Source organism: Bos mutus, chromosome 22, assembly GCF_027580195.1.
Source record: "Bos mutus isolate GX-2022 chromosome 22, NWIPB_WYAK_1.1, whole genome shotgun sequence".
In the NCBI taxonomy this organism is placed as follows: Eukaryota; Metazoa; Chordata; class Mammalia; order Artiodactyla; family Bovidae; genus Bos; species Bos mutus.
The window spans coordinates 70,053,835-70,067,626 of record NC_091638.1 but is presented as its reverse complement, the minus strand read 5'-3'; the positions used below and the strand labels follow the sequence as shown (position 1 = coordinate 70,067,626).

Genomic DNA, 13,792 nt, shown 5'->3' with positions numbered 1-13,792 from the left:
TTTGAACTGTGGTGTTGGTGAAGACTCTTGAGAGTCCCTTGGACTGCAAGGAGATCCAACCAGTCCATTCTGAAGGAGATCAGCCCTGGGATTTCTTTGGAAGGAATGGTGCTAAAGCTGAAACTCCAATACTTTGGCCACCTCATGAGAAGAGTTGACTCATTGGAAAAGACTCTGATGCTGGGAGGGATTGGGGGCAGGAGGAGAAGGGGACGACAGAGGATGAGATGGCTGGATGGCATCACTGACTCGATGGACATGAGTCTGGGTGAACTCCGGGAGATGGTAATGGACAGAGGCCTGGCATGCTGCAATTCATGGGGTTGTAAAGAGTCGGACACAACTGAGTGACTGAACTGATCTGAACTGAACTGAAGGCAGTTCTATTTCCAGTTTTTTAAGGAATCTCCACACTGTTCTCCATAGTGGCTGTACTAGTTTGCATTCCCACCAACAGTGTAAGAGAGTTCCCTTTTCTCCACACCCTCTCCAGCATTTATTGCTTGTAGACTTTTGGATCACAACTATTCTGACTGGCGGGAAATGATACCTCATTGTGGTTTTGATTTGCATTTCTCTGATAATGAGTGATGTTGAGCATCTTTTCATGTGTTTGTTAGCCATCTGTATATCATCTTTGGAGAAATGTCTATTTAGTTCTTTGGCCCATTTTTTGATTGGGTCATTTATTTTTCTGGAATTGAGCTGCAGGAATTGCTTGTATATTTTTGAGGCTAGTTGTTTGTCAGTTGCTTCATTTGCTATTACTTTCTCCCATTCTGAAGGCTGTCTTTTTACCTTGCTTGTAGTTTCCTTTGTTGTGCAGAAGCTTTTAAGTTTAATTAGGTCCCATTTGTTTATTTTTGCTTTTATTTCCAATATTCTGAGAGGTGGGTCATAGAGGATCCTGCTCTGATGTATGTCAGAGAGTGTTTTTCCTATGTTCTCCTCTAGGAGTTTTATAGTTTCTGGTCTTACATTTAGATCTTTAATCCATTTTGAGTTTATTTTTGTGTATAGTTTAGAAAGTGTTCTAATTTCATTCTTTACAGTGGCTGACCAGTTTTCCTAGAACCACTTGTTAAAGAGATTGTTTTAATCCATTATATATTCTTGCCTCCTTTGTCAAAGATAAGGTGTCCATAGGTGCGTGGATTTATCTCTGGGCTTTCTATTTTGTTCCATTGACCTATATTTCTGTCTTTGTGCCAGTACCATACTGTCTTGATGACTGTGGCTTTGTAGTAGAGCCTGAAGTCAGGCAGATTGATTCCTCCAGTTCCATTCTTCTTTCTCAAGATTGCTTTGGCTATTCGAGGTTTTTTGTATTTCCATACAAATTGTGAAATTATATGTTCTAGCTCTGTGAAAAATACCTTTGGGAGCTTGATAAGGATTGCATTGAATCTATAAATTGTTTTGGGTAGTATATTCATTTTCACTATATTGATTCTTCTGATCCATGAACATGGTATATTTCTCCATCTATTAGTATCCTCTTTGATTTCTTTCACCAGTGTTTTATAGTTTTCTATATAGGTCTTTAGTTTCTTTAGGTAGATATATTCCTAAGTATTTTATTCTTTTCATTGCAATGGTGAATGGAATTGTTTCCTTAATTTCTCTTTCTGTTTTCTCACTATTAGTGTATAGGAATGCAAGGGATTCCTGTGTGTTGATTCTATATCCTGCAACTTTACTATATTCATTGATTAGTTCTAGTAATTTTCTGGTGAGTCTTTAGGGTTTTTTTTTTTTTTTTTTTTCGTGTTTTTCTTTTTTTTTTTTTTTTAATTTTATTTTATTTTTAAACTTTACAATATTGTATTAGTTTTGCCAAATGTCGAAATGAATCTGCCACAGGTATACCTGTGTTCCCCATCCTGAACCCTCCTCCCTCCTCCCTCACCATACCCTCCCTCTGGGTCGTCCCAGTGCACCAGCCCCAAGCATCCGGTATCATGCATCGAACCTGGACTGGCGACTCGTTTCATACATGATATTATACATGTTTCAATGCCATTCTCCCAAATCTCCCCACCCTCTCCCTCTCCCACAGAGTCCATAAGACTGATCTATACATCAGTGTGTCTTTTGCTGTCTCGTACACAGGGTTATTGTCACCATCTTTCTAAATTCCATATATATGCATTAGTATACTGTATTGGTGTTTTTCTTTCTGGCTTACTTCACTCTGTATAATAGGTTCCAGTTTCATCCATCTCATTAGAACTGATTCAGATGTATTCTTTTTAATAGCTGAGTAATACTCCATTGTGTATATGTACCACAGCTTTCTTATCCATTCATCTGCTGATGGACATCTAGGTTGCTTCCATGTCCTGGCTATTATAAACAGTGCTGCGATGAACATTGGGGTACACGTGTCTCTTTCCCTTCTGGTTTCCTCAGTCTGTATGCCCAGCAGTGGGATTGCTGGATCATAAGGCAGTTCTATTTCCAGTTTTTAAAGGAATCTCCACGCTGTTCTCCATAGTGGCTGTACTAGTTTGCATTCCCACCAACAGTGTAAGAGAGTTCCCTTTTCTCCACACCCTCTCCAGCATTTATTGCTTGTAGACTTTTGGATCGCAGCCATTCTGACTGGTGTGAAATGGTACCTCATAGTGATTTTGATTTGCATATCTCTGATAATGAGTGATGTTGAGCATCTTTTCATGTGTTTTTTAGCCATCTGTATGTCTTATTTGGAAAAATGTCTATTTAATTCTTTGGCCCATTTTTTGATTGGGTCGTTTATTTTTCTGGAGTTGAGCTGTAGGAGTTGTTTGTATATTTTTGAGATTAGTTGTTTGTCAGTTGCTTCATTTGCTATTATTTTCTCCCATTCTGAAGGCTGCCTTTTCACCTTGCTAATAGTTTCCTTTGTTGTGCAGAAGCTTTTAAGTTTAATTAGGTCCCATTTGTTTATTTTTGCTTTTAATTTTTTTTTTAACACCCTCCCACATAAATGAATTCCTCCAGGTATTATCCTAGGGAGTGGTGGTCGCTGCTGCTGCTGCTTTGCTTTTATTTCCAATATTCTGGGAGATGGGTCATAGAGGATCCTGCTGTGATGTTTGTCGGAGAGTGTTTTGCCTATGTTCTCCTCTAGGAGTTTTATAGTTTCTGGTCTTACGTTGAGATCTTTAATCCATTTTGAGTTTATTTTTGTGTATGGTGTTAGAAAGTATTCTAGTTTCATTCTTTTAGAAGTGGTTGACCAGTTTTCCCAGCACCACTTGTTAAAGAGATTGTCTTTAATCCATTGTATATTCTTGCCTCCTTTGTCAAAGATAAGGTGTCCATATTGCGTGGATTTATCTCTGGGCTTTCTGTTTTGTTCCATTGATCAATATTTCTGTCTTTGTGCCAGTACCATACTGTCTTGATGACTGTGGCTTTGTAATAGAGCCTGAAGTCAGGCAGGTTGATTCCTCCAGTTCCATTCTTCTTTCTCAAGGTAGCTTTGGCTATTCGAGGTTTTTTGTATTTCCATACAAATTGTGAAATTATTTGTTCTAGCTCTGTGAAGAATACCGTTGGTAGCTTGATAGGGATTGCGTTGAATCTATAAATTGCCTTGGGTAGTATATTCATTTTCACTATATTGATTCCTCCAATCCATGAACATGGTATATTTCTCCATCTATTAGTGTCCACTTTGATTTCTTTCACCAGTGTTTTATAGTTTTCTATATATAGGTCTTTAGTTTCTTTAGGTAGATATATTCCTAAGTATTTTATTCTTTTTGTTGCAATGGTGAATGGAATTGTTTCCTTAATTTCTCTTTCTGTTTTCTCATTATTAGTGTAAAGGAATGCAAGGGATTTCTGTGTGTTGATTTTATATCCTGCAACTTTACTATAATCATTGATTAGTTCTAGTAATTTTCTGGTGGAGTCTTTAGGGTTTTCTATGTAGAGGATCATGTCATCTGCAAATAGTGAGCGTTTTACTTCTTCTTTTCCAATTTGGATTCCTTTTATTTCTTTTTCTGCTCTGATTGCTGTGGCCAAAACTTCCAAAACTATGTTGAATAGTAATGGTGAAAGTGGGCACCCTTGTCTTGTTCCTGACTTTAGGGGAAATGCTTTCAATTTTTCACCATTAAGGATAATGTTTGCCGTGGGTTTGTCATATATAGCTTACCATAGCAAAAATCAACAAATCCAAAAGCTGGTTCTTTGAAAGGATAAATAAAAGTGACAAACCATTAGCCAAACTCATCAAGAAACAAAGGAAGAAAAATCAAATCAATAAAATTAGAAATGAAAATGGAGAGATCACAACAGACAATACAGAAATACAAAAGATCATAAGAGACAACTATCAGCAATAAAATGCCAATAAAATGGACAACATGGAAGAAATGGAAAAATTCTTAGAAAAGTACAACTTTCCAAAACTGAACCAGGAAGAAATAGAAAATCTTAACAGACCCATCACAAGCATGGAAATTGAAACTGTAATCAGAAATCTTTCAGCAAACAAAAGCCCAGGTCCAGACGGCTTCACAGCTGAATTCTACCAAAAGTTTAGAGAAGAGCTAACACGTATCCTACTCAAACTCTTCCAGAAAATTACAGAGGAAGGTAAACTTCCAAACTCATGCTATGAGGCCACCATCACCCTAATACCAAAACCTGACAAAGATGCCACAAAAAAAGAAAACTACAGGCCAATATCACTGATGAACATAGATGCAAAAATCCTTAACAAAATTCTAGCAATCAGAATCCAACAATGCATTAAAAAGATCATACACCATGACCAAGTGGGCTTTATCCCAGGGATGCAAGGATTCTTCAATATCTGCAAATCAATCAACGTAATACACCACATTAACAAATTGAAAAGTAAAAGCCATATGATTATCTTAATAGATGCAGAGAAACCCTTTGACAAAACTCAACATCCATTTATGATTAAAAACTCTCCAGAAAGCAGGAATAGAAGGAACATACCTCCAGGTGCTTTTTTATTTCCTCTTTGATTTCTTCAGTGACCCCTTGGCTGCTTAGTAATCACATCGCTAGCCCTCATATGTTTGTATATTGTACAGTTTCCTCTTTTAGTTGATTTTTTTATTCACACAGAACTGTGTTTGATATGACTTGAAATTTCTTAAATTTATCAAGATTTTTCTTGCAGCTTAGCATGTGATATGCTGAATATTCCCTATATACTTGAAAAGAATGTGTATTCTGCTGCTTTGGGATGAAATGTTCTGTGTACAGTGAATCCCCTACATACAAACCTTCAAGTTGAGAACTTGCAAAGATGCAAGTGTGCATTCGCATGTCCAACCACATAGTTTGTTCATGTGTCTGGCATACATTGTCAAATATGTACATCCTTTACAAGTGGTTGTGCTTTTGTGTACTTTACTGCACAGCAGTAAAATTGTGAAAGTGATGTCTCTACTTTTTAACGGACTAAGTTTGTCACAGCTTTCCTTCCAAGGAGCAAGCATCTTTCCTTTAAAGAAGCAAGAAATTTTATTTACAATCTTTTCATATTTACTTCTATGTATTTTGCTTGTTTTAACAATTATATTTAGACTTTAAAAAATATTTAATGCTATTCAAGGTGATATTTTATTCCACTTTATTCTCTTCAATTATTCCATAGCATTTTGTGCATCTGCCATATGTGTATCTTATGACATAAGAATATAATTAGTTATTTATTTCTCCTGTACTCACTGGATTATAAATGCCATGGAGTTATAGTTCCTTAAACTAGCACAGAAAAGATCCTCACAAATGCTATCTGTATGAGTAAACAAGCTAAATAAATAAACCTCTATAAGAACTTGCCATTGTCATAGCCCTCTACCCTCCATCATTGCCCACTTTTCCCCCATTTCAAAAAAAAACACTTTGCCAACAAAGGTTCATATAATCAAAGCTATGGTTTATCCAGTAATCATTTATGGACGTGAGAGCTGGATCATAAATGAAAGCCCAGAATTTATGCTTTTGAATCACGGTGCTGTAGAAGACTCTTGAAGTCCCTTGGACTACAAGGGGATCAAACCAGCCAATCCTAAAGGAAATCAACCCTGAATATTCTTTTTTTTTTTTTTAATTTATTTGTTTATTTATTGGAGGCTAATTACTATCTGGTCCCATCACTTCATGGGAAATAGATGGGGAAACAGTGGAAACAGTGTCAGACTTTATTTTGGGGGGCTCCAAAATCTCTGTAGATGGTGATTGCAGCCATGAAATTAAAAGAAGCTTACTCCTTGGAAGAAAATTATGTATACCTGTGGCGGATTCATTTTGATATTTGGCAAAACTAATACAATTATGTAAAGTTTAAAAATAAAATAAAATTAGAAAAAAAATAAAAAAGAAAATTATGACCAATCTAGATAGCATATTGAAAAGCAGAGACATTACTTTACCAACAAAGGTCCGTCTAGTCAAGGCTGTGGTTTTTCCTGTGGTCATGTATGGATGTGAGAGTTGGACTGTGAAGAAGGCTGAGTGCCAAAGACTTGATGCTTTTGAACTGTGGTGTTGGAGAAGACTCTTGAGAGTCCCTTGGACTACAAGGAGATCCAACCAGTCCATTCTGAAGGAGATCAGCCCTGGGAGTTCTTTGGAAGGAATGATGCTAAAGCTGAAACTCCAGTACTTTGGCCACCTCATGTGAAGAGTTGACTCATTGGAAAAGACTCTGATACTGGGAGGGATTGGGGGCAGGAGGAGAAAGGGACAACAGAAGATGAGATGGCTGGATGGCATCACTGACTCGATTGACGTGAGTCTGAACCCCGGGAATTGGTGATGGACAGGGAGGCCTGGCGTGCTGTGATTCATGGGGTTGCAAAGAGTTGGACACGACTGAGTGACTGAACTGAACTGAACTGAATTACTTTACAATATTGTATTGGTTTTGCCATGCACTGACATGAATCCGCCATGGGTGCACATGTGTTCCCTATCCTGAACCCCCCTCCCACCTCCCTCCCCATCCCATCCGTCTGGGTCGTCCCAGTACACCAGCCCCAAGCACCCTGTATCAAGGACTGATGCTAAAGCTCCAATACTTTGGCCACCTGATGTGACGAGCTGACTCATTGGAAAAGACTGTGATGCTGGGAAAGATTGAAGGCAAAAGGAGAAGAGGACAACAGGATAAGATGGTTGGATAGCATCACCAACTCAATAGACATGAATCTGAGCAAACTCTGGGAGATGGTGAAGGAAAGTGATGCCTGGTGTGCTGTAATCTGAGGGGTCTCAGTGTTGGACATGACTTAGCAACTGAACAACAACAATTTTCATTGTGTTGATTTTCATTGATCTGATTTGAACTGAAGCAGTTACTGGAAGAGAAGGATTTCATCATATTTTACTTGTTTTAATTTAACGCAGGATTATTTTCATTAACTCTTTTAATAAAGATTCAGTACTAACTGAGCAAAAATCTACTTTCACTTCTTTTCACACACAAAAAGTCATAAAGCACTTAACATTTGAGTCTCACATATTACACTTTGAAAAAGGACTGTGCAAGCAATATAGAAGGTTGTTTTAGTTTATTTACTAGAGAATCTACAAGTCAAAGTTCAGTGCTACTTTGGATCTTGCTGGAAGAATTTTTACAAAGTAAACATGTAACAGATGTGATCATCAATAGCTAGAGTTACTCAGCAATTATTGATCTCTAATAAATCGCTAATTACTTCCCTGACCTTAAAACAACAGAGAGAAACAGCTTCCACTATCCTGATGGGAGAGCCAGTTGAGGAGAAAGTTGGCCAGGATCAACACACACTTAGTGTGACATTGCAGCTGGAAATATTTTTTCCCTTGAGCTTTTCTAGATAGTCATTTTGCCTCCTTTTGAGGACCACCTGCTCAGCCTTGATGGCCTTTCAGGACCTTCTGGATCAAGTTGGAGGCCTGGGGAGATTCCAGATCCTTCAGATGGTTTTCTTTTGTATCTCTAGCCTCATAGTGTACCCTCACATCCTACTGGAGAACTTCACTGCAGCCATCCCTGATCATCGCTGCTGGGTCCACATCTTGGACAATGACACTGACTCGGCTAATGACACTGGGACCCTCAGTCAAGATGCCTTCCTGAGAATCTCCATTCCACTGGACTCAAACCTGAGGCCAGAGAAGTGTCGTCGCTTCAGCCACCCCCAGTGGCAGTTCCTTTACCTGAATGGGACCTTCCCCAACATGACTGACCTGGACACAGAGCCCTGTGTGGACGGCTGGATGTATGATCGAAGTTCCTTCTCCTCCACCATCGTAACTGAGGTAAGAGGCCCCATTTACCTCTTGTGAGTACATGATCTGGGTGTTTAGGGGTAACAGAATAATGAACATGCTTCTAGCCTTTAGTCACTAGGTAGGTGTTCATTCTTCATCCTTTCAGGAAATATTAATTGCCTCTCTATTAAATGCCAGGCACCTACATATTTAATGAGTCTGCTGCTGCTGCTGCTGCTGCTGCTGCTAAGTCGCTTCAGTCATGTCTGACTCTGTGTGACCCCATAGACAGCAGACCACCAGGCTCCACCGTCTAACAAACTCCAAAATAGAAATGAACCCTTCTATTATAGTACTTTTATTCTTGGGATGACCAAAGTCTAAACAAGTAATTTATGTAATGTGTTTAAAATGTTATACCAGGTCAGTAATGCTCATCATTTGATTGTATATTACAAATATTTACTGACTGATGAAAAACTCCATTCCAAGACTATATTCTGGAGCAGTCATACTACATCTACTATAAAGTTCTAATCAGTAAAATTTTATATCTCCTCAAATGAGTTCTCTCTGTGGCCAAGACTGAGAACTACTTAGTCTGATGTAAGCTGGAGATTACTAAAACCAACAGATTTAGAGTACACTTCCCTAAGGAAGCTTTGTTTAAATGAGACCTGAACTAATGCAGAAAAAAAGAAGCTGAAGAGGGTGATAAAGGCCCAAAATATTGAACTTTGCAAGTTATGTTAAGAAGTTTTGGCCAGATTTCCACTGAGAGATTGTTTAAGTTTATTTTTTATCAGAGGATAATTGCTTTACAAAGTTGTGTTGGTTTCTGCCATACAACAATAGAATAAACCCTAAGTATACATATGCCACTCCCTCTTGAACTTCCCTCCCACCCCCACATCCTACCCCTTTAAGTTGTCACAGAGCACTGGTTTGAGCTCCTGGTGTTATATAGCTGCTTCCCACTAGCTATTTTACATATAGTAATGAGATTTTAAGCTGCTGTGAAGCTCTGCAGTGATGGTGTCCTTCTCTTTCAGTGGGACCTGGTATGTAAATCTGAGTCACTGATCTCAGTGGCTAAATTCCTAGTCATGAGTGGAATTCTGGTGGGAGGCATCGTATATGGTTATTTATCAGACAGGTGAGTATCTCTCAATCATAGCTTTCTTTATTTTCAAGTGCTTTCAGCTTATGAATTATTCTTTCATTAAGAAATATATATATTTCAACTTAGTTTTATGAAGCATCAATCATAACAATTGAGAAGTGTTTTATTTAACTTTGAATAATCATTGTGTCCATATAGTTAAATACTCAGAAAATTACAACAACAAAAAAAATACTTGTTACAATTACTTCAGTATTACAAATACTTCAGTATTCTTGCCTTGAGAACCCCATGAACAATATGAAAAGGCAAAAATATAGGACACTGAAAGATGAACTCCCCAGGTTGGTAGGTGCCCAATATGCTACTGGAGATCAGTGGAGAACTAACTGGAGAAAGAATGAAGAGATGGAGCTAAAGCAAAAACAACACCCAGTTGTGGATGTAACTGGTGATAGAAGCAAGGTCCAATGCTATAAACAGCAATATTGCATAGGAACCTGGAATGTTAGGTCCATGAATCAAGGCAAATTGGAAGTGGTCAAACAGGAGATGGCAAGAGTAAACATTGACATTTTAGGAATCAGCGAACTAAAATGGACTGGAATGGGTGAATTTAACTCACATGACCATTATATCTGCTACTGTGGGCAAGAATCCCTTAGAAGAAATGGAGTAGCCATCATGGTCAACAAAAGAGTCCAAAATGCAGTACTTAGATGCAATCTCAAAAATGACAGAATGATCTCTGTTTTTTTCCAAGGCAAACCATTCAATATCACAGTAATCCAAGTCTATGCCCTGGCCAGTGATGCTGAAGATGCTGAAGTTGAACAGTTCTATGAAGACCTACAAGAATTTTTAGAACTAACATCCAAAAAAGATGTCCTTTTCATTACAGGGGACAGGAATGCAAAAGTAGGAAGTCAAGAAACACCTGGAGTAACAGGCAAATTTGGCCTTGGAGTACATTATGAAGCAGGGCAAAGGCTAATAGAGTTCTGCCAAGAGAACGCACTGGTCATAGCAAACACCCTCTTCCAACAACACAAGAGAAGACTCTACACATGGACATCACCAGATGGCTAACGTCAAAGTCACATTGATTATATTTTTTGCAGTCAAAGATGGAGAAGCTCTACACAGTCAGCAAAAACAAGACTGGGAGCTGACTGTGGCTCAGATCATGACCAACTTATTGCCAAATTGAAGAAAGTCGGGAAAACCACTAGACATTCAGGTATGACCTAAGTCAAATCCCTTTTGATTATACAGTGGAAGTGAGAAATAGATTTAAGGGACTAGATCTGATGGACAGAGTGCCTGATGAACTATGGATGGAGGTTTGTGACCTTCTACAGGAGACAGGGATCAAGACCATCCCCAAGAAAAAGAAAAGCAAAAAAGCGAAATGGCTGTCTGAGGAAGCCTTACAAATAGCTGTGAAAAGAAGAGAAGCGAAAAGCAAAGGAGAAAAGGAAAGATATACCCATTTGAATGCAGAGTTCTAAAAAAAAAATAGCTAGGAGAGATAAGAAAGCCTTCCTCAGTGATCAATGCAAAAAAATAGAGGGAAACAACAGAATGGGAAAGACTAGAGATCTCTTCAAGACAATTAGAGATACCAAGTGAACATTTCATGCAAAGATAGGCTCAATAAAAGAACAGAAATGATATGGACCTAACAGAAGCAGAAGATATTAAGAAGGGGTGGCAAGAATACACAGAAGAACTATACAAAAAAAATCTTCATGACCCAGATAGCTACGATAGTGTGATCACTCACCTAGAGCAAGACATCATGGAATGTGAAGTCAAGTGGGCCTTAGAAAGTATCACTACAAACAAAGCTAGTGGAGGTGATGGAATTCCAGTTGAGCTATTTCAAACCCTAAAAGATGATGCTGTGAAAGTGCTGCACTCAATATGCCAGCAAATTTGGAAAACAGCAGTGGCCACAGGACTGGAAAAGGTCAGTTTTCATTCCAATCCCAAAGAAAGGCAATGCCAAAGAATGCTCAAATTACCGCACAATTGCACTCATCTCACACGCTAGTAAAGTAATGCTCAAAATACTCCTGCTGAAGCCAGGCTTCAGCAATACATGAACTGTGAACTTCCACATGTTCAAGCTGGATTTAGAAAAGGCAGAGGAACCAGAGACCAAATTGCCAACATCTGCTGGATCATCAAAAAAGCAAGAGAGTTCCAGAAAAACATCTATTTCTGCTTTATTGACTATGCCAAAGCCTTTGACTGTGTGGATCACAATAAACTATGGAAAATTCTGAAAGAGATGGGAATACCAGACCACCTGACCTGCCTCTTGAGAAACCTGTATGCAGGTCAGGAAGCAACAGTTATAACTGGACATGGAACAATAGACTGGTTCCAAATAGGAAAAGGAGTATGTCAAGGCTGTATATTGTCACCCTGCTTATTTAACTTATATGCAGAGTACATCAAGAGAAACGCTGGGCTGGAGGAAGAACAAGCTGGAATCAAGATTGCTGGGAGAAATATCAGTAACCTCAGATATGTAGATGACACCACTCTTATGGTGGAAAGTGAAGAAGAACTAAAGAGTCTCTTAATGAAAGTGAAAGAGGAGAGTGAAAAAATGGGCTTAAAGCTCAACATTCAGAAAACTAAGATCATGGCATCCAGTCCCATCACTTCATGGCAAATAGATGGGGAAACAGTGGAAACAGTGGCTGCCTTTATTTTGGGGGGCTCCAAAATCACTGTAGATAGTGATTGCAGCCATGAAATTAAAAGACACTTACTCCTTGGAAGGAAAGTTATGACCAACCTAGATAAGGTACGTCCAGTCAAGGCTATGGTTTTTCCAGTGGTCATGTATGGATGTGAGAGTTGGACTGTGAAGAAAGCTGAATGCCAAAGAACTGATGCTTTTGAACTGTGGTGTTGGAGAAGACTCTTGAGAGTCCCTTGGACTGCAAGGAGATCCAACCAGTCCATCCTAAAGGAGATCAGTCTTGGGCGTTCATTGGAAGGACTGATGTTGAAGCTGAAACTGGAATACTTTGGCCACCTGATGCAAAGAGCTGACTCATTTGAAAAGACCCTGATGCTGGGAAAGATTGAAGGCGTGAGGAGAAGGGGATGACAGAGGATGAGATAGTTGGATGGCATCACTGAGTCAGTGAACATGAATTTGGGTAATCTCTGGGAGTTGGTGATGGACAGGGAGGCTGGCATGCTGTGGTCCACAGGGTTGCAAAGAGTCGGACACAACTGAGCGACTGAACTGAACTGAAATGAATTACAATCACAATATTGTGGGACTTATGTAATCGCCCCAGGGATATAGATACACAAATGGAGAGAATTAACCAGTGTGATAAGTGCCATTTTGTCAACACTAAGTTCTGCATACAAGATACAGAAGCAACATCTCCATCAGACCTGGAAGCATTTCTGGACAGAATTTAGAGAGGGAATGCCATAACATATTAATTTGGAAATTAACAGCTATCTATGGGAACAGAAAGAAGATGTTCCATGACATGGGATTCCACTTCTTTGCAGACATCATATGGCTAAACGTGTTTTTAGCCTTTGCCATGAGTATTGTATTGATTTATTCCTAAGCTCTGTTAGCTGAATGGTTATGGATGCTCAGAGAATGGTCATCACATCATAGCTGCCCATGTGTGATGGGTATAAATCCTATTAAACTAAACATATGGGCACACAGCAATGTGTCATTGGTGGTCTATTGAAAAAGTATGCCATAATTTTGATTTTAATTTTTGCAAAAGCAGTTCTCTAAAGATAAATTTGACAACCATACAATTAATCCAGTAACTGCTATTTCAACATCTTTAAGTCCTGTGACAATACTTCTGAAGTAGACAATCATTGCCACCACTGAAGTATGTCTCCCACAGACATATTGGAGAACTGAGGAGAGTCTTATCATCCATCTGCATAATGGTAACTTTTGCTCAGCTAAAAACTATGAAATTGGAATTAGTGAAGCTCAGTCGTGTCTGACTCTTGCGACCCCATAGACTATAGAGCCCATGGAATTCTCCAGGCCAGAATACTGGAGTGGGTAGCATTTCCCTTCTCCAGAGGATCTTCCCAACCCAGGGGTCTAACCCAGGTCTCCCACATTGCAGGCAGATTCTTTACCAGCTGAGCCACAAGGGGAGCCCAAGAATACTGAAGCCTATCCCTTCTCCAGAGGATCTTCCAGACCCAGGAATCAAACTGGGGTCTCCTGCATTGTAGGCGGATTCTTTACCAACTGAGCTTTAGGGAAGCCCCTATGAAATTGGAATATATCATAATAAATGTAAATTAGAAAACAGTTCAGAATCAGAGTATTCACTTTCAACAAACCTGTAACCCAGGCATCTGTGAAAATGTCATGAGAAAATGCAGAGATCAATATTCTTA

General features: G+C 39.0%; 1 protein-coding gene across 1 annotated transcript in view; it reads left to right on the top strand.

Moving 5' to 3' along the window:
• Nucleotides 1-7,887: 7,887 nt before the first annotated feature.
• The window catches only part of LOC102282260 (organic anion transporter 7), a 29,414-nt gene continuing 23,509 nt past the window's right edge, over nucleotides 7,888-13,792 (top strand). The window contains exons 1-2 of the mRNA XM_014477798.2: nucleotides 7,888-8,289; nucleotides 9,294-9,397. Coding sequence (XP_014333284.2) covers nucleotides 7,888-8,289; nucleotides 9,294-9,397 — 506 coding nt within the window. The remainder of the gene's footprint in view (nucleotides 8,290-9,293; nucleotides 9,398-13,792) is intronic.